General features: G+C 40.5%; 1 protein-coding gene across 2 annotated transcripts in view; it reads right to left on the reverse strand.

Moving 5' to 3' along the window:
* Window positions 1-23,512, reverse strand: part of mast1b (microtubule associated serine/threonine kinase 1b) — a 48,300-nt gene that overhangs the window by 10,750 nt on the left and 14,038 nt on the right. For both annotated transcript variants that reach the window (XM_071474504.1, XM_071474503.1), the window contains exons 3-13: window positions 15,184-15,278; window positions 13,531-13,606; window positions 11,706-11,778; window positions 8,399-8,559; window positions 7,546-7,621; window positions 6,524-6,733; window positions 4,768-4,869; window positions 2,124-2,256; window positions 1,973-2,040; window positions 1,439-1,515; window positions 1,121-1,329 (exon numbers count right to left, since the gene is read on the reverse strand). In XM_071474504.1, the coding sequence (XP_071330605.1) occupies window positions 1,121-1,329; window positions 1,439-1,515; window positions 1,973-2,040; window positions 2,124-2,256; window positions 4,768-4,869; window positions 6,524-6,733; window positions 7,546-7,621; window positions 8,399-8,559; window positions 11,706-11,778; window positions 13,531-13,606; window positions 15,184-15,278 (1,280 nt within the window). The remainder of the gene's footprint in view (window positions 1-1,120; window positions 1,330-1,438; window positions 1,516-1,972; window positions 2,041-2,123; window positions 2,257-4,767; window positions 4,870-6,523; window positions 6,734-7,545; window positions 7,622-8,398; window positions 8,560-11,705; window positions 11,779-13,530; window positions 13,607-15,183; window positions 15,279-23,512) is intronic.

Here is a 23,512-nt window from a genome sequence, read left to right on the forward strand (position 1 = left end):
TCTTATTTGTGGCTTTAAGTGAAATGTTTTGACATCTATTGAATGGATTACCATGACATTTGGGACACACTCAGGATGAATTGTAATGATTTGGCAATCTCCTGTCTGTTCATCTTGCACCATAATCAGATCAAAAATAACTTGCAATACCTTGAAAACCAAAGACATTCTCAACCACAGCACCATACATACCACCAAACAGCAGCATCTTAACTTGCTAACTTTATCTTTTTCTTTTAAATCTTTTTTTTATCACAAATTTTCTTATGCTTGTTCTTGTTTGCTAATGTTATGATTATTTTTTAATGTATGTTAATGTTTCTCATTGTCAACTTTCTTATGTGATTGTCATTTCCTTATTAGTTTATCAGTCATCTGAAGCACTTTGAACTGCACTAACCTGTATGAAAGGTGCTATACAAATAAAGTCCGATTGATTGATTGATTTGATTGAAAAACTACAACTGTGGTAAACATGTTAGCATACTAATGTTAGCATTTAGCTCAAAGCAGTGCCTCACAGAGCTGCTAGTATAAACGTAGACTCTAAAACTGTGTCCCAGATCCAGACTAAACCATACTAATTCTATACAGTGTGTTCTACATACTGATTGGCATTATATCTATATATATATAGTTAGTACAATATGGTCACTTTATACAAACAGGAAATGATATTTGCAACATCAGATGTCAATAAAACTGCAACTTTGGAAAATCAGTGCCAACTAAAGTGAAATAAACTGTTATTATTTTTGTTTTTGAGCTGTTTCCATGATTAATTGTAATGTTTTTTACCTGAGAGGAGCTCCTCCATTTCCTTGGTGCATTGCACTGTGGAAGTGCCCATTGGCCACACACTCATAAATCTGCTGTGTTTGGTATGCATACTGTCTATTTGACCCTATAAGGATAAGTGGTAAAGCTAATGGATGAATGGATCTGTGACATGTGACATTACTCTAATTCTGAGCTTGAAAAGGTAATATCATTACAAGCAACACAAGTTTTCACGGAAGTGTAGTGTAGTGTAGTTGTGACCAGAGCATTCAGCCAACAAACATTTTCTCCACCAGGAGGCTGCACCAGTCCGACCTTCTTGCACCTTCCACATGCTCACCTTCCACGTACTCCATGACCATGCAGAGGTGTCGACGGGTTTCAAAGGAACAGAACATGGAGACGACAAAAGGATTTTCTGCAAAGGTGAGGATGTCTCTTTCCACAAAGGCCTGCTGGATTTGGTTCCTCAGGATCAGGTTTTGCTTGTTAATCTTCTTCATGGCAAATCGCTGCCGTGTCTCGAGATGACGTACCAGGTACACAGCGCTGACACACACAGGGGTACAAGTCATTTGTCCATGCCTGACTTAAAGATGTAAAAATGAATCATGTCCTCATCAGCAGAGTAAAGACGACCTCCTAATGCTCTACCCACCCGTACGCTCCATTACTGATCAGCTTGATGGTCTGGAAGTCTGCTTCTCCTGGTGGTTTCATTGCTCTGATCTTCCCCTGTGGAGCAGAGATCACATGCTGATTAAAAAAGTTGGTCCAACTCATTGACAATTTATTAATATCAACTCTCAACAAAGTCAGATTTTTTTTCACATTTACATTCAAATCATTTATGCAAATCACTTTAAAGCTGCTTCTCTTCTGGTCTATACTTCTCTCCTGCTTCCCTTTTTTTGTCTACTTCACTTGGCAGTTGGACACACGCCTAAAGCTGGGGGGATGGCCCAGAGATCCTGTTTTTTGTACTTCAGCATAAATTAGCTAAATTAGATTGATAAAAGCTTGTATGCCAAGTCATTAGCAGATGAAGCAGACATTTTCAGTAAGCGCAACTTGGACCTTGGCAGGCCAGACCTTTGACTGTCACTCTGCAAAGGTAGGAAATGATGGATGCAGGTGGAAAAGGACTGAGGTCTGGAGGAATGACCAGACTGAGGATTAATTTGGGTCTCACCTCTGTCGAGTCATCTGTTTCAGGTGTCAGCGGTCCCTCACTGTCGTAGCTATCAAGGTTGACCATCTCTGATGACAAACATACGGCAGTTTAAAATAAGCTGACCGTTCATTAATTTGAAAAATAAAATCAGTTTCTGTCTCTCCCTCACCTTCAAGAGGGTCTCTGGTCAGGCCCAGCTGGCTGATGATGTAACGAGGAATGTCCGTCTTCATCAGATGACCCTCCTTAGCGTGGTCCTCGGCCGCCTCCAGCAGATGGTAAAACTCCTCAGGGTTAAACTCCTGGAAACGAGGGAATTAAGACTTGAAGCGATGATGTAATCTAGTGGACATTATTGGAGCTCCTCCATTAACATTAAATTGATGACATTAACTTTGATTCTGCGGGCTGATTGAATGTTTTTTTCATTTTTTTTTTTGAATTTGATTTGAATGTAAATGAGAAAATGTTCCCATATTCAAGTAAAACCACACTGGCTGCCCCTGGGAGCTGTTTCATGATTCACTGCCTCTGGAGCAGCTCCAGGATTTGTTTCTGGAAGACACCATCACTGCCGCCTGTGCTGTTCAGCCATTTTCCATTTAAAGCTGCACTTAAAAAGGTTTATGTTCAGCCCAAATCACTAGGTCCGAGCACAGGGTCAGCAAGAGGCAAACCGCAAACAGTGGAAATAAAGCATCTTCCTCAGGACAGTTTGAGCAGAGTACAGGGTTGTATTTGTGCCCCGAGTCTGAAGCCTGTGATGACGGAGGTGACATGAAGACGTTTTAAGCACAGAAAAAGATTTTTTGCACATGTAAAGGAGATCATAAAAATTATTTATATAACAAATAATAATCTCACTTGAGCAAAAAAAATTGCATATTCTGTGTCAAGTTTTTTTCATGTCTGCTTTTCTCCACATAAGGGGCGTAATAATAACCTCTCTCACCTGATTTTACTTATTTGCCCACTCTCTCTGATCTCTATACATCAAAGTACATGAAATACATTTTCCTGTACCTCTCCTTTCTCTCCCTCTAAAACTATAATTGTGATGTCTCATCTTTAACTACACATCGATTCATCCAGTCAAGGTGATTTGGGTCGACCAGCTGACCCCTGCCAATCATATATTGCTGTCAAATATTAGAAGGGTGGTCTCAGTGGACATTTTCAAATGACAGCTCAAAACATACCTATTCAATTTAGCTTTTAATGAGCTCTTAGAGTTTTTTTTTTCCATTGTATTAATTCTTGCAATTATTTTTTTTCTGTAAGTTATTATTATTATTATTATTGTTAGTAATGTTATTATTAGTCATTTTTATGAAATGATTTCCCTGTCTAAACTCCCTTTCTCCTGTTGTATCTATACACTTATAGACTTTGAGTTGCATCCTGTGTGCTATACAAATAAAGTTTCTTCTTCTTCTTCTTCTTCTTCTTCTTCTTCTTCTTCTTCTTCTTCTTCTTCTTCTTCTTCTTCTTCTTCTTCTTCTTATTATTATTATTATTATTATTATTATTATTATTATGGAGCTAATCCCAGCCCACATTGCGTGAGGGTGGGGTACACCCTGAAGGATGCCAGTCTATCACAGGGCTGACATATAGAGAAACAACCATTCATGCTCACATTCACACCTACAGGCAATTAGAGCCTCCAATTATCCACCCAATTATCATTATAATTTTTAATATTATTATTATGTATATATATATAGCCTCTAGCTTGTAGGTTGTAGTTTTGGTAGTTAGAGTGGTACCATAGGAGGAGGGGTGTGGTTGGATTTTTTGGCATTTACATTTCCAAATTATGCATTTGGGGTGTCATTTATTTTCTTCCTCATTCTCCTCCTGCTGATCTAATAGGGGTGAGGGTGGTGGTGAGGTGAACTGTCCTCTTCATCTCCACATAGTGCTGTATTTTGCTAAACTACACCCACTTTTGAGTAAAAAAAATCAAACCTGAAGGATCTGATGTAAATGTCTCCCCTCTTGTAACTATATCATGCTCACATATTCACTCAGGAATACGTCACAGTTCTGGGCCTCTTGCACCAAAGACTTCATGCCCTTGCCAGATATTAAACCTGACGTGTTGTATTGCAGTGGAGAGTTTCATCCATTATACCACTAATGCAACTCCAGGCTATGTCGCTGCCAAAAACACTAACGCTGCCAAAAACATGCAGTGCATCACACACACTGTAATCCAAATGCAGTGATATGCAGAAAATGAGGTCGATGAATCAATTCTCCACGTCACTGTTTCAGTTGTCCTCTATAATCAGAAACCTCGTCAGTGTGGCATGACTCATCGAGGGGGGACACGAAATTGATACTGTGTTATGAAACACAGTCACACATCGGCCACAGACAGACAAAAACGCACACATTGGTATCCTCCAACTTTAAATGACACCATGGTCACGGTCTGTCTGAGTCAGACTGGAAGGCAGCCGAGCAGCAGGGGGCCGCTGCCTGGTCGTACTGTGGCAGGGCAAATTTTAATCTAAATGCAAATGTCTTCACCACCCGGACACACTGGACTGGCTCTTATACATCAGTATTTGCTTGTTTTTGATTTTCTACTCCTGCTGTGTAATACGCCAGAGAGCTTAAATGCTTAAAATTGGCTAACAAATGAGTATCTGTGCTCATGTTTATTTAAAGAAAATCAATTTGTCTTAACTCACCAGAGGGGCATGAACTGTGAAATGTTCTGTGATGAAGGATTGTGAACACGGTAGTGTAATTTTGTCAGTACTGGTAAATCCTGAGAAGTGTGTGTGTGTGTGTTATCTTACCAGACACTCCAGAAGCCTGGCAGGCCGAGAGATGATGATGAGAAGCTTCTTCACCAACTCTGTGACGAAGGCTACCTCGGTGCTCTCTGAACGCTCAAAGGCCTGACAGAGAGAAATAGCAAACAGACAGAGAGGCAGAGAGAGACAGAAAAGGTCTTATAAAACACATGGAGATACATTAACTGAGACATACTGTCAGTCAAAAGGGAGACAAAGAGAAAGACGGAGTGACAAAGGCACAGCAAGTGTTCAAAGTTGTGAGATGTGAGAATATCTGATCATGAACAGCACGGCAGATACAATCAAACCCAAACCAGGCAACCCACAGAAATCACAGTGATCCAATCAAGCTGACAAAATGGGGTTGGTGATGAAATTCCCTGATACCTGTTATCTCCTCCAGCGAATCACGAGCACAATTAGCCTCCATTTACCGCCGCCGTTTCAGCTTTGTCTCTCGCTAGGCATCGTGTGTTTGAATGAAATGAAAAACTGGAGCTGAATCTCTCCGTCAGTGACTCTGATCTGAGCATCACATCATCCCAACTAGCAGAGGATAGATGTGTGCCTGTGTCTGTTTTGGTTATGACTCATTTCACAGACGCTGCCTTACAAACAAAATTAAATTAGGACCAATGTAGTTCAACTTATGTGCCTGTGTTTTAGCCAAAATGTGAAACTACCACAGAGGTGGTTTTGAGTACTTTTTCGGGTATTTATATGTCTGTTTGTCTGTGGGCAGTTTTGTCACTGTGATAGCATCACTGTGGCTCAGGAGGTAGTGCTGGTCGTCCACTAATCAGAAGATCGGGGGTTCGATCCCCAGCACCCCCTTCTCCTCGTATAACGAACTGTTGTTGGGCAAGATACTGAGCCCCAAACTGCCCGTAATGGCTGTTCCTCAGTGTGTGTATGGATGTGATGTATGTATGTGTGGAGGGGACATGTATTGTAAAGTGCTTTGAGCGCTCTGTAAGAATAAGACTAGTGCTATATAAGTGCAGTTCATTTACTATTTCCATGTACAATTGTGCAATATGCAGTTATTAAACTTAACAGGTGTGTAGCTGAGATCAAAATGAAGGTTGAACATGACTGTGCTCCGCCCCGTGACGACTGAGTTCTCATGTAATAATCTTGCAATGGCATCACTCCAGACGTGACACCTGTCAACATGTTGACGTTCCAACCCTGTGGAGCTTTTCTTTCTTTAATGTTTGTTTCCACTCAGCTGGGGCCAGTGGAGCAGGTGAGAGAGAGGACTGCTCGCTAGTAAACTTGGATGCATGATTTTAGTGTTCAGAAATTGACCTTGCAAATGTTTTTAAAGAAGAAAATGTATTCAACACATTAGTTAAACCTCAAGGATACGTCAATGCATTATGTGAGGAACACTTTTTTTGTTTGTGTCAGTGACCCCATTTTACATTACACAAAATATCTAACACTGGAAAAACAGTGTTAGATATTTTTCATATCTTACTTTGAGATATGATAAAACATGTTTTTGTTTTGTCATCCTTTTTTTAACACAAGAAGGAAAATGTTACAGTGCAACAACTTTACCTCAATAAAATAGCCTAAAATTGGCAAAGTTTAGATTTAAGTTAGGAATTATTTGCTCATAAGTAGGTTAACATAATAACAAACCTGACCTGTTTTCCATACTCAACACACACTCAAATTACTGCAACACACACATTTCTGGTTCGGTCAGAGGTCAAGTTTGTTGGCATTATATCTTTTTAAAACTCACATCATGAAGCAGCTTTTCCAGATTCTGCTGCAGCTCAAAGAAGTAGACAGAGGTGATGAGACCCTCGCGGGCTTTGGCCAGGCAGTCTCTGGACAGCTCAGCTATCTGGTGGTGGATGAAGCTGAGGACTCCATCAGCTAGTGGAAGAACATTTTCAGGAGAGAAAGCCTGGATGAACTCGGCCAGCCTCCCCTCCATCTGCGCTGTGGCCTGGTGGAGGAAAAAGGGTGGGTGGCACGATGGGAGAGGGACGATATGTCAGGAGATTATGTTCAGAAAAAGACAGAATTTCTTTAGAAGAGATAGAGGTGTGTGACAGATAGTTCAGAAAGCAATTTCATCTGTGGCCCAGACAGTGTGGCTCTGCTGACTACAATGTCATTTTTTCCATCTGACTCGTGTGAGAAGAAGCCAAAAGAGCTTTTAACTCAGATGAACTCCAAACTATAATGCCCAATTTCCTAAGGCTTGATTTTTATCACTGAGGAAGCTTTCAGCCCATTTCCTTTTGATACCAACCTCAGAGTGAACGGGAGAAAAACGGGGAAAAGGAGGAAATGTCATTTTGTTTAACTGTTCATAGCTGTGGCAGCTTTTATAAGCCTGGTGAACAAACAGGGTGAACATGTCGGGGCTTAGCAGTGCCACATAATCTTGTTTGCTATGGTTTACCAGCCCCCATAGCCTCCTTTTTACTGTATTTGGATGTATGATATCAAATATTCATAGACACAAATATCTGAAACTCATTCAATCATAAATTATATTCAATTTAAATATATATTTTTTTCTAATATTTGAGATCTGACTTTATGGGATTAGTCATAGTTATTGAGGATTGAACAAACGGTTTAACGCTCTGTAGGCTTAAGGATTTGCTTACTGTTGTGGAATATGATGTTTATCATATTCCGTAAAAACGCAAACATAAAAACACAACTATGTGTGTGTGTGTGTGTGTGTGTGTGTGTGTGTGTGTGTGTGTGTGTGGGTCTATGTGTGTGTGTGTGTGTGTGTCTTACCTTTGGAAAGCGCTCCTTGTAGACATGGTTCATCATGACTATCTCATTATCATAGCAGGAGGAGGAGCGTCCGGGGCTAAAGGTGAAAACAGAAAATAATAGAACACAGTCAAAAAGATTTTCCAGCCAAACTAGAACCAGTTTTATTCTCGGTTCAGTGTAATAAACCTGAATATGTCTGAGCTATGCTTCAGATTCAGTTAGCACTTAAAATGAACCAGTAAAAAGAGAAAGCTGGTAGGCTATTATAAATATTGAGACACATTTATTGTTAAAGTGTGAAAGAAAAAAAATGACAGTGCTAAAATGAACTATTGGTCAGTTTAATACTCTCAGGGATTTTCCTGCTACAGCCATCTTGGTCTGGTACGACATAGTAGCATATGGTGGCTAACATTAGCTAGTGTTATTAAACTGAAACTAATAACCTTAAACTAGATGTCGCTTTGTAACTCCTGAGTCACTTTGCTAACTTTTTGACTCTTTTTTCCAGTATCAGTCTCACTTTAAGTTCGGTAAACTAACAGACCTGTTATATGTTATTTTAAGTGAGCCTTTGTAATTTTTGCCAAACAGATAATGCTAATGCTAAAACATAATCTAACAGTCGCACAAGCAAAATGTCCACTATTTACAATATCTACCTAAAGTCTCCTAACCAATATAACCAGTATATTGATAAACCTTTTATTTATACTTTTATCTGTAAAAAGATCATTTTCAAGTTTAAAACAGGACGAGGTTATATAAAACATAACAAGATCAACCAGGGGCCACCCCCGTAAATCTGCTTGGAAATTGTCCTTTTAAAAAGAGGATAGTGTTTAATCTCATGGGTGCTGCTGCTGCTGACCTGAGACTGCGGGAGCGCACACGCATGTGCGGAGAGGAGCGGCCCCCATCATCATCTGTGATGCTCTCGGTGCTGCCAAAGTGCTTGGATAAGAAGTGGAGCTCATCCATGGTGGGCTGGAAGGGCAGCTGGTGCAGCCGCTCTTGTGAGGAGCTGGAGGACTGGAGCCATAGAGGAGGAAGAGGAGGGGAGGCACGGGAGGAGGAAGGGGAAGCAGACGAGGATTGGGAGAGGATTAGGGGGACGGGGGAGAGGAGGGAAGAAGTTGGCAGATGAGGAAGAGAAACAAAAATATTAGAATGGGTGGAGACGGAGTTTGACGGATCAAAAGAAAAAGTGCCAGAAAATGAATGAATTCCAGCTCATGGTCCTAATTTATCTGCTTCTACCTGAAGGGTCACCTGTCAGGCACATCCTGCTCGCACATTACAGCTGTTGTTCCTCGTGAAGCTAAAATGTTAATGCACTTGTCCAGTGAGCCTCAGGGTCAGAGCCATGAATCTCCACAGACAAACCTCGTCTCAACGCCTCATTTGCCTTCATCGAAGCAATGAGACCCGGATCTCCTCCACTTACTTTGTTAATCCAAGGATCAATTGAAGACAATCAGATGTAACAGGGTGACTGGAAGAGTGTGGAGACTTCATTTTTCTTTGTTTCATGTATGTCAAAGTCCTATACTTGTACTTGTATTTCTTTATTCACAGTTCTGTAATCTAATAATAATAATAATAATAATAATAATAATCTTATTTACATAGCACTTTTCCAAACAAATTTACAAAGTGCTTCACAGAAAAATAAAACCAGATAAAAGAGAAGAGCCTCAGCATAGTAGAAGTGAAGACAACGAAATTACTAAGGGTTGAATAATGTGACGTAGCTGTTTGTTCCACTAATAAGATGAGCAGCAGCATTTTGTACCAGGTGAAGACGATGGAGGGAGGTGTGGCTGGTACCTGAATAAAAGGCCTTCCAGTAATCCAGCTGAGAACAGATAAATGAAGAGAAGTAGGCCGACAGCATTCTGATAAATTTGCGATTGGTTTTTGAGAGCGTTGTGTACTAATACAGACCTGTTTACTTTCTATCGGCGTTCCAGTTTTCTGCTTCGTGTTTTAGGGGCTCTAGTGTAATGATTCAGCCAGGGAGAGTTAATTGATTTTTGTTTCTTAGTTTTAAAATGGGCTGTTTGGTTAAGAATGGATTTGGTGAGTAAGACTAGTGTTTGTCACTAGTCTTAAAGCTGTGAGCACATGGTAAGAAGTGAATCATAACTATTTACCCGGACGCTGAAGAGATGACACTATGACGCTATTAAAGATCCAGTTGCAGATCACTTGTGTTCAGGTGGCTTCCCACATGTCTGTTCACTAAGCTATCACTAGCTGCTAGTTAGCTTAGCTTTGCATGAAGACTAAAAAAAGGCAAAGGTATCAAAATCCACCTACTAGCACCTTTAACGTGCATTAATCAACATGTCATATCTTGTTTATATCTCTATAGAGGTTCTCTATATCTATAGAGGACGTAAAAGAGTTGTCGGCAGGTGAATGTTTGATTAACTTCAACATTTATAACACCAATGATTTTTAATTTGTATGAAAATGTTTAAGATTATTACTTCAAATGACGCCGGAGCAGACAGTTTTCTGTTCAGAGAGGGGAACTGAAGGAAGAACTGGGCTCCACAGTTCAGTCCTGTTCATGAAAGTCTGAGAATTAATGTCAGTGAAATATCTTTTTGTTTCTAATGATAGCTTCTGGATGCATTTAGCCCGTGGTCAAATTACTGTGGAACATAATGTGCTTCATTTCGTGCCAGCTTCTCTTCTCTATGCCACATTTCTCATGACCCTCTCATCCCACCGTCCAACACTCATCTCTTTCCCTTCCTGTCCTCCTCGCTCCATCCATCTAACCCTCCATCCACAGCCAGATGGAGAGCAGGAACTAGGCCTCTGACGGTGCTGTTACGCAACTAGACACACATGAAAAGACAGGAGGCCAAAAAAAAATAGAAAATACAATGTGCTAAACATTATTGGAGTTAAAATGTACGGTGTGTTTTTTAAGTTAAAGACTGTAAATCTGCAGATAAATGGTGAAGCTTGCCTTGTACTCTAAAAAACTAAAGAATGCTGAAGAATGAGGGTGAAGTGGAATTAAGTCTTGACATGGTGAGAAAAAGCTGGCTCTGGAGATTACATCACCGCCAATTACAGTAATTTATGTCAGTGGTTCCTGAACGTTTTGTCTGACATACAGTCAGATGAGCTCACGTACTCCAACATCAACACCACTAGTTAGGTTCCACATTTGTTCTCATTAAAGGGGCTGTTTGTAGGTTTTCTCTGCCGCTGAACCTGGTTTCTTGCTTGGAGCAGGCGGTGGTGATTGTTGCTTAACAAGAGCTTCAGCCATCGTTGTCTTTTACATACAAGAGGTTATAATATGTCCTCTGAGTGGCGCTACGTCTTCAGGGCAGATTTGAGGCTACAGTTAAAGTGACACGACGGGCTGGGGCTAGCTGGTTAGCATGCTAACTTCAGTGGAAGAAAAGACGTGATAGAGACAAGAGTTAACATCGGCGTTAGTCTCAACCTCCGGAGACAGCTCTTGGTGAGTAAAGGAATGAGGTTTGAAACTGAACTCACAACGTTTCTTCTAGACTGGTAACTCAGCTGTTAATGCTAACGCTAGCTATGAAGCATTAGCAAAACTTGCTAATGCTTTAATGGATTATAAACTGGTTATTAAGCACTAATATTAATATACAAGTAAATATTGTTACAATGACTTTTTCATACAATTGAATTGTCCATGTTAAGTTCAAGGTCAAGCATTCAGATCACTACTACTTGAAGTGGCACAAGCTGGGCATTTAGCTGGACATTAGCATCTTGACTGTTTATCCATTACTTTTAGCTAACTATTGCAACTGTTTCACCAGGCTTTAGCTAACTTTTAGGCTTTAAAATAACTGTATGATTATTACTTAAATCTATCCATTTCATCTTCTCTGCCACTTGTTGACAAATTTTTATGTAATTGACTCAGGTCAACTAGCAGCTTATTTAAAATATAGCTAAGATGAGCATCACACCAACTACCAAACTCTTTTGGCTGTTTGTAAGAAAATGTAGATATTTTTTTTAAAATAAAATCACAGTTTATATTTTTTTAGTTGAGTTACTTGAGTTCAATTTTTGGTTGACATATGTACCCCCTAACTACCCCTGGGGAACAAGCCACCCTGGTTGGACATCACTACTTTAAGAGCTGGAAAGAGAGTGAAGGTATTTACCGTTGAGCTGGGAGTGTTAGTGCCATATCCAGAAGACGGCAAAGATGCTAAAGACCATCGCCGTCCATCCGCTCTGCAGAGAAAACAAATATCACATCAAATAAAAGCCCAATTTGATACATACATTTTGTCATAAAACCAGATCATAGCTCAGTTAATATTAGCTATTGCAGCAAGTGTCTTAAATATCTATGGCTCTTTTTTATGCCTGTGAGATAATAAATGTGACTGTAATGCAAAACCCTGACAAACTACTTGTACATACTATGCCGACCCATCTCAATTTCAGCGGCACTAAAAAAAAAAATTCATTCAGCAGACCAGTGACTTATAACACATCTAGTTTGTCCCTGGAGCCTTTCTTAGTGAGGAGAGCACAGAAGACTCATTCATTGTGCTTCTGTACGCTGCGATCACACAGTGACAGGCAGGCAGACAGATTTGATAAATGAGGACAGAGGATTTACAGGAACACCAGGCTCTCAGAGACTCCTCGGGGCAGAGGTAAATAACTGGCCCTCTTCACACGCATCTCTGCCTATAGAGCACATGGCTAATGCATCCATACTATGGCCTGACCATTATTTTAGAAGCTAACACTTTTGCAGTCAATCTGGCTTCTCTTAAATAATGTATAAGGGCCTCAACACTGTCTTATGATTTCTGTCTCTTATTATCTCATTGACATTATTCAAGATTTTCTTTTCATCTGAGCACAATTCAGAAAATTAAAGAAATAATCTGCATAAATCATTCAGGTTTAACAGATTTTAAATCAAAGCGTTCTGATGAATGTCCCATCCAAACTCCATTATTCACCTCAAAGTGCATTGTTTACTTTATACGTTATTTACTTTATATCATCACTTCCACAGGAAAATATTAAATAAAAGATATTGTATTAAAGTTTTAATGGTCACGGTCAAATGAGTGGCAACAATAGAATCACAACATGTCATCATTGTCTAAAATACTTATTATCATATTAAAGATTGTGGTGTACTTGGTCGAGTTCAAAATGATTTAATAGCAAGATTCACTGCATGGCCAAAAGTATGTGGACACCCGAACGTTACACCTATATGTGATATCCATAAGATTTCTGAACCTGGCTGCAGGGGACCTGGTTTTGTGCATAGGGACAGTGTCAGGATGAAATAACCTATTGCCTTTCAGTGCACATCTTTACCTGATCTCCTTGCACTTATTGAATAGATGCTGTACTTAGTACTTACATCAAGGTCTCCTACTGCACTGAAGCTTTAGTGCTGTCCCTCACTTCTAAGTCACTTTGGATAAAACTGTCAGCTGAATGAGTAAATGTAAAAGGTAAATGTGAATATCACTGTATGCTGTAGCATTAAGATTTCCCTTCATTGGAATAAGAGATCTTAGCCTAAACCACAAAAACATTAAACATTAAACAACAGTATATTGACAGAGGTGTACACAACCTGAAAACCTCCTCATATAAACTCAAGCACTTTCAACACACTCAACCCTCCTGCCACCTCACTAGCGCAGCGTGGATAAGCACAGGTGCTGTGAATGTAATGGCTTGGCCCTGTCATACATGAGTCAGCCTGTTACACTGCAAAAACCTGAGAGTGCACAATGGGCTCCCTGCTCCACATGATGTGTGAGACCTCGCACAACGACAGATCCACACCTCCTCTGTTCTCCGATGCTCACTCGCTCTATCTCCTCCCCTCGCCCTCCCCTCTCCTGTCTCACTCTCTGTCCCTCTCCCGGCTCTAGCGTAAACACAGGTGAGAGTAAACAAGTGCAATCACACTCAATATATGTGGTGATATGAAGCAGTGACCTTCTGGAGGAGGCGAAGGAGAAGTGTGCTGGGTTGCTGGGAGAGAAGTTTCGTGGGCTGTCCAGCGGGCTGCTTCCTGGAGGGACAACACAGGACGCACACAGAGGATGAGACACAAGAGACTCATCCAGTCTCACCACACTCAACAAACAAATCCAAAGACAGGTTTATGGTTTCACTTTGAGTTTCATAAAACACAGTCACAGTTTGTTTGGTTCAGAATTTTGTTTATTGTCACATTTTGACACAGCACTGTATTGTTATAAATTTGCTTTACAGTGTTCGGTCATTATCAGTTTAGATTTGAATTCATTTCTGCTTGAGTTACTGAGTCTGCTGTGTCACTCAAAAGAGGTGGCTGAGGGTGGAGCCTGCTTAAATACAGAGGCTCAGGAAATGGACCAGACCAAGGGCTGTATCAGCATCAGTGGGGGTGGGGGATTGTACGGAGTTGTGGTTATTATCTGTAGTCAGGTTTCCATTGCAGTTTTGCACAAAATAGATCTTTCCAAAAAGTCAACAAAACCCAAATGCGAGTGGTGTGTGTCTCCACTGAGTGATGTTACATGAATAAATCTGTGTTTTCTCCTCTCATAATATCGCTCCAATTAAACGTTACAATGGATTTCCAGCAGTCTGCCTCTTGGCTGGAACTGGCTCCCTGGGGCATGACACAGCAGGCACCATGACTTGAATGTGAAAACAGTGTTGCTATTACAATTTTGTGAAATATTACTTTGTCGTATACCCTGAAAAATCACCTCAGGCCAGCATTTTTGAAATTCATCTTTCCATTACTTGTTATTAATTTCACAATTTCAAATTGCACATTAAGCAGGTTAATGGAAATGCGAACATGTCTCCCTGCTGTCTCATTTTGTTAGGTCTGTTAGTTGAGTTAAGGTCCTGTTTCTGAGTAGATTCTGTTTGGTTGACCCAGTTATTTACCGAATTTGCTTATTTCAATTCATTTGCATTTTGTCATATTTTTGGGTGAAATAAAACCTTTTTTTTTTTTTTAAAGTAAACCTGTGCTCACTTTTGCTGTAACTTGCTTGGTCTCTCACGGGGAGACACACATGTGGGAAAGGAATATGTGATGAAAAGAAATCAAACCTTTTCATTCTGTGACCAAATTAAGTTTAAATCTTCTTACCATGGTTTCCTGTTTTCCCAGTGAGGTGTGGCTCTAAAGCTGACTCTGATTCTGTTCGATATGATAATCTGACTGCTCACAACTACTGGGCAGAGTCTGAGAGGGTAAAATGGTGTGAAATTGATTCAGACTTTTTCCAAACCATAATCATTGATTTTAAGCCTTTGTAGCCTGCGATGCTTATTTGTCCTGCTTTGTTCTGTGGACAGTAATGTGGAGCCTCTTTCATAGATGCATGAATCAAGCCAGCAAAATTAAAGGGGGCAGCTCAAGCACAGAGACCTGCAGCCACCTTAGTCAAGTCCTGGTAATTTAAACCAAAACCAGGTCAAACATCAAACTGAGTGAAATGAACACTTGAGATCAACACAGCTTCTTACGAATCAACACAGTTTTAAATCTACCTGCAGCTTTGTTTTATATCCAACAGTAGTCATTTAGCTGAAGGAATAGTTCCACATTTGAGCTTATTAATGTAACTCGGGTGTGATACGTACCGAGGTGTCCGGGGAGGGGCAAAGGGGAGTGTGGGCGGGGCAGCGTGGGTGAGGTGGTGGTCAGGATCAGACTTTTCCTGTTGCTTGTACGACAACTACAGAGAGAAAAACACAGAGAGAGATTATTATAAATCAGGCGATATTGCGAACCACTTTGTCAAAGTCAGCACAGCAGAATCGTGTCTGAGGGCAGTATCTGTGCACAGCTGCATCTTAAGGTGCAGGAGAAGCAGCCACGTGCACACCCATGGCTCACTGCAGGAGCACAACAGCGATAAAGCAGATTCAATTTCCCCAGTCATCCATCCCTGTCTGCTTCCTCTCAGCCAAGATAAGAGATGAGGAGGAGGGAGGGCGGAACAAGATGAGAGAGTGGGAAAGTTGGAGAGACTAGTGGCAACAAGCAAGGGAGAGGAGAAAGCAGAAAGACGAGATTCATAAACAATGGACGTCATTCCCAGAAAATATATATATATATATATATACACCGCAAAAACATCAGCTTTTCCATGACCTCAGTTAATTGTGTTTGGGGCACTTAATAGCAGTCACCATCACAATGAGTCACCTCAGCTCTGCCTGTGGACTCCACACACGTTCATGCTAAACATGATATTACTGTACACACCATTAGGCAGTGAATTAAACCAGCTTTTTATATTGAAGAGATGCACTTATTTTGTTAGCATACTCACACTGCGGCAGTGCAAACTGTTCAAAGGCTTTTTCAGCAGCACAGTCTGCTCTGGTTTGCAAGGCGGCATGAGGGGCATAAACAAATGCAAATAAAAACAAGTGGGAACAAAGAGGAGAGAACAAACAACATGCAAACAGCTTCATCTTTGCTGCTGGATGAAGAGAATGGTTGGTTTCCCCTCTGTCTCTTCTCAGGCCCTGTCACATGGGTTCACATGTGAGCGAGACACACCATCTCTCTACACACACACACACACACACACACACACACCTTCATTGACACTTGCAGCGCAGAGAGGTGAGCTGACTCAGATGGGATCAACACCTAAAGATGGCACAGACACTGTGTGAGATGGGTGGACAGGGAGACAGCATACATATACCTCTAGTATACCACAGCAATTAAATACCACATTACGATGCGACAAATTTATCCAGTGATCCAGTGATGAATGAATGATCCTACCAGGAATTTCACAACACAAAATTACTAAAAACTCATCAATCCTGCAAAGAAAGAAACATTAAAAACACTGCAGCTTCACTTCTATAAACCTCTCTCCTTAAATCCCCATGTCGTCCCAATGGATGTAGACGGACACACACTGCTCGTAGCAGCGTTAACACCTGTCATCATTACTTACTGGGCAGCACTGGGCCAACTTGACAAGCTGTCAGCCAGTGGGATCTAGGAAATCATCCACTTTCTTCCCTCCATTATTAGGGTGTAACCACAGACTGAATAGGTGTAACGCAAAACTACAATTGGTATCTGTTTACATCACAAAAATTACTGAATTCACATTCATACAGAAAGTGGGTGTGGCCTATACAGTTGTCAAGATTTGTGACAACTTTGTAATAATTTTCTGCTTCAAATTGTTTTCTATGGCCAATTAAACTACTTATATCTGTTTGTGTAGCTGTGAACAAAATATAGGCCAACAAATGTTAGTGTAGCTAAATAAAATCAATCAAGAAAACATGATTTGTTCAAAGTCTACAGGTGTTGGGGAGCACTGCTGCATATGTGAAGAAAGCTGCATAAGGACTTTTCAGCTGCACAAGGTTTCCTAAATTGACTCGAGTGATGTCACTTGAGTCTGCATTGGTTGGGGCTGAAGAATACAAGTTTGAACAGAAAAATTAAAATCTGTGTGTGTGGAGTTGAAAAGACGTCAGCTCACCAGACCTCTGTAGCCCACTTCTCACTCTTTATATATCTGCTTGAGCCTGTGGTTGCATTGTGGGTAATGTAGGGTAAATTTTTGACAAGTGATTTGATTCTGATTTTAAAAAACTGTCCATTGTGAGTCCAACAATGTTATAGGAGTGTAAACCTAAACTGGAGTACTCTTTTAATAGTCCAGGTTGAGACTAACAGCTCCAATATGGCTTTCAGTGGGAAAATCCACATCAGAATTGCATCAGGCCATGATCTTTTTTTAAAATGTGGAGGTTGTGTTTATAACGAGAGGAGGCCCAGATGAATATAAAGTCTCTAGCCAAAAAAATGAGAAAGATATTAACAAAAACATTAGCTTGAGCATGTACAAGAAGGTGGTCCAGGTGAAAATCAAATTTGAATGAAGTATATTTTTAAAAAAATGAAAAAGCTGTTGACAAAAACATAAAACACTTTTTTGGCCAGTTTTCCTGCACTTTTCAGACAGTCCCTGACTTCAGATCATCAGTTTCCAGTCTACAGTCGACTAATATTACATCGAAAATCTGGATGCCATTGGTAACTGTTCTGAATGCATTCTTTTTATATCCTGATAATGATTTGTCTCTGTTTACATCCTTACTTCACTGTAAAGTCTTTAAAAACAAGGTTTCTACTGGTAACATGACCAGAGAGCTCCCAGCCCACCTGGAGACAGTTGATTGGCTGTTGGAGTATTCTCAGCAGCCAATCACACTTGACTTTTTCAGCCAAGTTAGCCAATACTAGTGACCATGACTCTGCAATCCAATGAATGATGTAAGTTTCATATTCTATGCTAATATATTACAATAGGGTCACAAAACAGAGCCAGCACCATCTCATCTATCTGTTTTCATTATTTTAACTGCACCCAGGATGTCCTGATCGATCAGATCTATAACTAGCCTTATGGCTATTGATCACACATGCCAATGGGAAGGATTTAACATGCAGGTCCAATAACTGCTATTGTGCCATTTCACACTTTTCTAATCTGGATCAATTACTTCCTGACATTGCTCTATAACCTTAAACCTTTTTCTCTGAAGCTGCAATAACCTCTGTAACACACACACCCTGGGCTACAGCTGCTCCTACTGATGCTCATGAAAGCGTGTGTGTGTGTGTGTGTGTGTGTGTGTGTGTGTGTGTGTTCAACATAACTTCACTGGCTTTCATTACTTCAGTAATTGCTTCCTCAGACTAAAGAGAAAGGCAGAGAGAGTAAAACAAAGACAAACCAAGCAGCAGCACTATTGTTGGTTAATGGATTCTCAGTGCTGCAGGATATCAGAGGATGTTGGTTGTAAACACACAAAAACACACACAGCACTTGGCCTTGAATTTCCTCCTGTACAGTCTTGTGAAGAAAACGCTGTCAGTGTTGCAGAGCTATGTGTTAACATTAGAGACACTAACTGGCATGTATTTACTTTACTCCTTTGGCAAGTATGCTGCTGTTGAGACCAAATTTCAGATGAAGGCCAAGGGCCTGTTTCTTGCTCAATGGTCATTCAGAGATCAATAGAGGGAAGGGATGGGAGGGAGAGATGCACTCCACTGCACTGGGCTATACTGGCTGTTGCAGATGGCTGGAAAGGGGGATTAAGGTATGGAGGATGAGGAAGGAGATGTACAGAGAGATAGGGGTATTAGTCGGTACAAGCATGACATGAAAGCCAGATGAGGAAGAGTAAATGCTTGGGGAAACGGGAGTGACTGTGAACTCAGTGGAAAAAAATGAGAAAAACAAGAATAAGAGATGCAGGTTGAAAGCGCTCCCAGGGGTGCTCATCACCCACACATGTGCAAGGTAAACATGACCCAGTTTTTTTCACCATGACACACACACACACACACACACACACACACATATATTTTCACATTGCACAAACATGACAGAATGCTTAAACAGAGCACATGGGGAAATATTGTTTACTCTAAGCGTGAGCAGATGACACAGAAGAGGAAAAAAGCATGGATCTATCAAAGCCAGACAAACAGGAGCCTTCATCCTCTGCATGTTCATACTCCTCCCTCTACTTAACAGCAGGGGGACCATCAATATTGATCAAACCAAACCACCCATTCATATGAGACTGCACAAATGTAGCCGTGATATACAAAGTCAAATGGCAGTAGATCTGAGGCATGGGGGAGGAGAGATTGGTGCAAAATGCAGAGAGAGATAAGAAAGAGAAAGTGAGGCAAGAACGCTTCAAAGAGAAGAAAGGGAGAGGTGGAGGCAGAGAGGGAGGCGAGAACTGCTGATGAAGACAGGTTTGTTTACCTCTGAGGCGTGGGGAGAAAATGAATGGAAGATGACCAGAGAGAGAAATGATAGAGGGAATAAATATGTTAGCGGAAGAGATGAAAGGGAGAATTAAGGAAGGGGGAGAAGGAGAAGAAAAGGGTGCAGAAACAAAAAATAGAAAACAAAAAATAGAAGATATTCTCTCTCTATACTTATTTTCTTGGTAAAAATCTCCCTTCATGCAGAGTGCCTCAGCCCCGTTTGCTTTTGAAGTATAAACATCTGTCGTTAACTTTTATAATGCACTGAAAAGACTGAAGCACTTCATTCTAGGAGCAAAAATCAGGGGAAATTTAGTTGCCGTGTACAACCCTGTGGGGAGAGGAGGGAGCCGTGGTCACATGACGCCTTGTTGCTACGCAGCGTGCGGCGGGGAGGCTTCTGATAGCGGCGACCGGGGACCAGAGAAGGAGAGGAGAGAGAAGAAAAATGCTGCTCATTATAGACGACACTCAAGTTCACTGTTGGAGGATGGAGGGAGGGAGGGGCAGACACAGAAAGAGAGGGCAGACATGCAATAAATGGTTTTTAATAGTGGCACAACGTGAAATGTCAAGCAAATCCCCTGGCATTAGGTAAAAGGAAACTAGATGTAGAGTAAAAGAAGTCATTGGGCCACTGGCAGAGCGACATGACAGGGCCAAAATGTCGCAGGTTTCATCCCTGCAACAAGCATCAGTGATCTGTATCCTTCCATAAAATAACATTAATTTTTTTTATGAAAAAAAAGAAATACAATACGAGAGTTAAGGTGATCAATAGGTGTGTTTTTAAGAGTGGAGCGGGCAGCAATGGAGGGGAAGTGAACCATGAACTCACCACAAAAACAGTAACAGGAAAAAAATAGGAAAGCCAACATGGCATACAAGCAAACAACTGAACCAAATGACAGGTTCTGACAAAAGAACATAATGTATTAAGGCAGAGATGGAAACAACATATGTGTTTGCAGTTGTTCTTGTGCAATGTATAAAACAAATGTATGTGCAGATCCTGAAACATCTGGCCGATGGTCTCATTAATATTATGATTATATTATTATTAATTATAATTATTATTAAATTAATATTAATGTGAGAAAAATAACATTTCATAGTATTTCATATATCTCACATGGCACATAATGCAGTTTGCAATGACGTCAGTGTCAGATTTGCAGTTTGACACTGAAACAACAGATATTTGATTTTAGACAGAGGTAGACAAAAGCTGCTCATTTCTAGCCAGCAACTGTTCGTTTCCAGCTGAAATGAAAACCAATGGTGGCAAATTTGATCGACGATCGTTAGCTAGCTAATGAGGCTAAGATTAGCTCCATGAGCCGGTTAAAAACAAAGTTGACCGTTTACAGTTTCCAATTGACTCATTTTAAGAGAAGAATTATGTGAAAGGCCTTAAACATGTACTTGATGGCAAGACACATCGTGCTGCAAGACGGAGGCTGCAGCTACATGCTGCAGACAAAAAGTTAGCATCCTGATATGATGCATGTAGACGACATGGAAATTAAGAACCAGAATTGTTCTACTTTTGCAGTGTAGATCTAATAAAGTCAAGTATTATGAGTAGATGATGAGAAAAAAAAAATAAGATGAGGTTGTTATTTTGTATAATGTAATACCGATTGGCTGCTTAGCTTATTCTTGTTTGTGTCTCTAAAAAGTATCCTATGTTTTCACTTTTAACTTTAAGGAGACTTTTAAGACGAAGACTAACAGATGTGTCTGTCAAAACATATGACATAACATATAACACCTTCTCGTTGGGCTGAGGTCTCTGTAAACCTCCCAATAATCCTGTAACACAGGACACAGCTGCTAATGTTAGCCTAAACTCTGATAGCATCCAAGACTTTCAACACAATAGGGAAATATACTGTGTGTGCTACTTGTGAACAGGGCTTTTTTTTTTAAAAACACATCCAAATTAGTGTATGTTACTTGATTTGCTCCTTGGCTTTGGAAACAATGTTGGATTTTACTGTTGTAGGCAGAAAGCCAGTTAGCTGATTATGCTAACAGTTAATCAGTTACGACAGCTGTTAAATCTTCTGTTAACTAATTAGGTTACTAAATGAACAATCATTTCAGTTTTTACTTTAATACAGTCCATGCAGTGGGTTATGTACAATATAGAGACAGTATGTATTAATTCCAACTGGCCCATTCAAGTCGCTTTTAGTAAGTAAATCTAACAATAACATCCACTGGGTCACATGAGCAGCAGTAAAAGGCAAGGACAGGAGCTAAAATGGTCACGGTGAGGGCCTGAGGCAGGGCACTGTCCTCACTCAGCTCCATCAGATCTCCATTCGACTGCACCGAGCGTTGTGTTAAATGTCAAAATCATCGCCTGGCCTAATACACAACAGCCAGGAGAAAAGTCGCACAGACACCATGATCCTCTTTTTTTGCCTCATTCATTTCATTTCTTCAGGTCTCTGGGGTCTCAAACATCCAATGATGGCACTTCAAAGCCCCTCAGCCTGGATGAAACACTCTATTTTCTTGGATCTTTTTTTTTTTTTTACAGTAATAGTCTCAAATCTACTGTTTCAGTCTGGGGGGACTACATAGAAGCTGACAGTAGCAATATCTATCAAGCACAGGTTTTAAATTTAGTGCCGTCCAGCAGTCTGTGTACTCAAAAGTGTTTTCCTGTAAGAGAAGCCCATAGAGGGAGACAGTGGAGGAGAAGGAGGATCAAAGAGAATAAGAGTCCCATTACTTTAACAGGAGAGGAAAGATGTTGCCCTTGACTGAAATCAGAGGCTAATGGGAGATCTAGCACCTTCTGCGTAAGCTTGTGTGTAGTGGACCCTGGGCCCCTCTTGGGGGAAGCTGCAGCACTTAGAAGGAGAGACTCTACAGTCTGACTCAGGTGCCTCAGCTTCCCACTGACCTCCTTTGGTTTGCACATAATTGGTTAAGTGATGTGTAATGGCTTATTTAGTTACAGAGGAGGAGTGTTTATGAGCAGAGGACCCAGATATGACTGTTTGTGTTGAGAAGATGTGTGTAACAATGGTGTTTGTGTGTGCAGGCACAAAACTGGGTGTGATGTGCGCTCCGTGCACCTGAGCCAGCGGAGCACCTGAGGGAAACGCACACATACATACACACAAAATACATGCATTAAAATATGTCCTTTCTCCAATTACTGCATATTCCAGTCACTCTTCACTTACATTAAACATCCATACAATTAACAATTTGCTAATATCCTGGTCCTCTTAGTTGCTGTTGCTCCATCTCACGCAGTTTATAGTGATAATCACTATCACTAATCACTATCACTGAGATATTATGAGCTCTAGCTAGCAAGCTAATGTGGCTTATATTAGCTACCTTAATTGGATAAAATGCAATCTATGTCTGACTTTTAAGAGTTTCCACTTGACTCATTTTTACATGAGAATCTTGGTGAACCTTGTTATTTATGCACTTGATGAGAACATACATGAAATTAAAGTCAAAGGTTGAGGCTATACATGTCCCTGCAAAAAAAGCATCCATCTGCTGATGATCTATGTAACATGATGTGATAACACAATGCTACCAAATGTTACCAATATATATATATATATATATATATATATATATATATATATATATATATATATATGTATGTGTGTGTGTGTGTGTGTGGGTGTGTGTATGTGTGTATGTATGTTCAACACTTTAGCATGTGGAGAAATACATAACTTAAGTGGCCTCCCACACCTAGTTGCGGTCGCTAAGCTATGATAACTATGTTTTTACAGGTTAGCAGTTGCTGTACGACAAATGGGTTTAGTGAACTATCACTAATGGATGGAACACACAAATACACAAAGAAGTGAATACATGCACAGGCAAATCAGGAGCAACATGTACATGCTCGCTTTTGTACTCAACTTCATGATTAAATGAACTTTAATGCTCTGATCTTTTCTCACTTTACTCTGACGTGCGGTTGAACACAGAATGAATGGATGAATGGATGGAAGGAGAAGAAAGAACAAAAAAGTGAAAGAGATCGAAAAAGAAAGAAAGAGTAAGAGTGAGGCAGTAAAAACTAGTATGCGTGTCTTACTTGCTCACGTAACCTTAGTGAGCTGGTCCCTAATGGAA

This window comes from Trachinotus anak, unplaced genomic scaffold (genome assembly GCF_046630095.1).
Source record: "Trachinotus anak isolate AG129_WGS33_773 ecotype Australia unplaced genomic scaffold, CSIRO_AGI_Tana_v1 ptg000003l, whole genome shotgun sequence".
Lineage (NCBI taxonomy): Eukaryota > Metazoa > Chordata > Actinopteri > Carangiformes > Carangidae > Trachinotus > Trachinotus anak.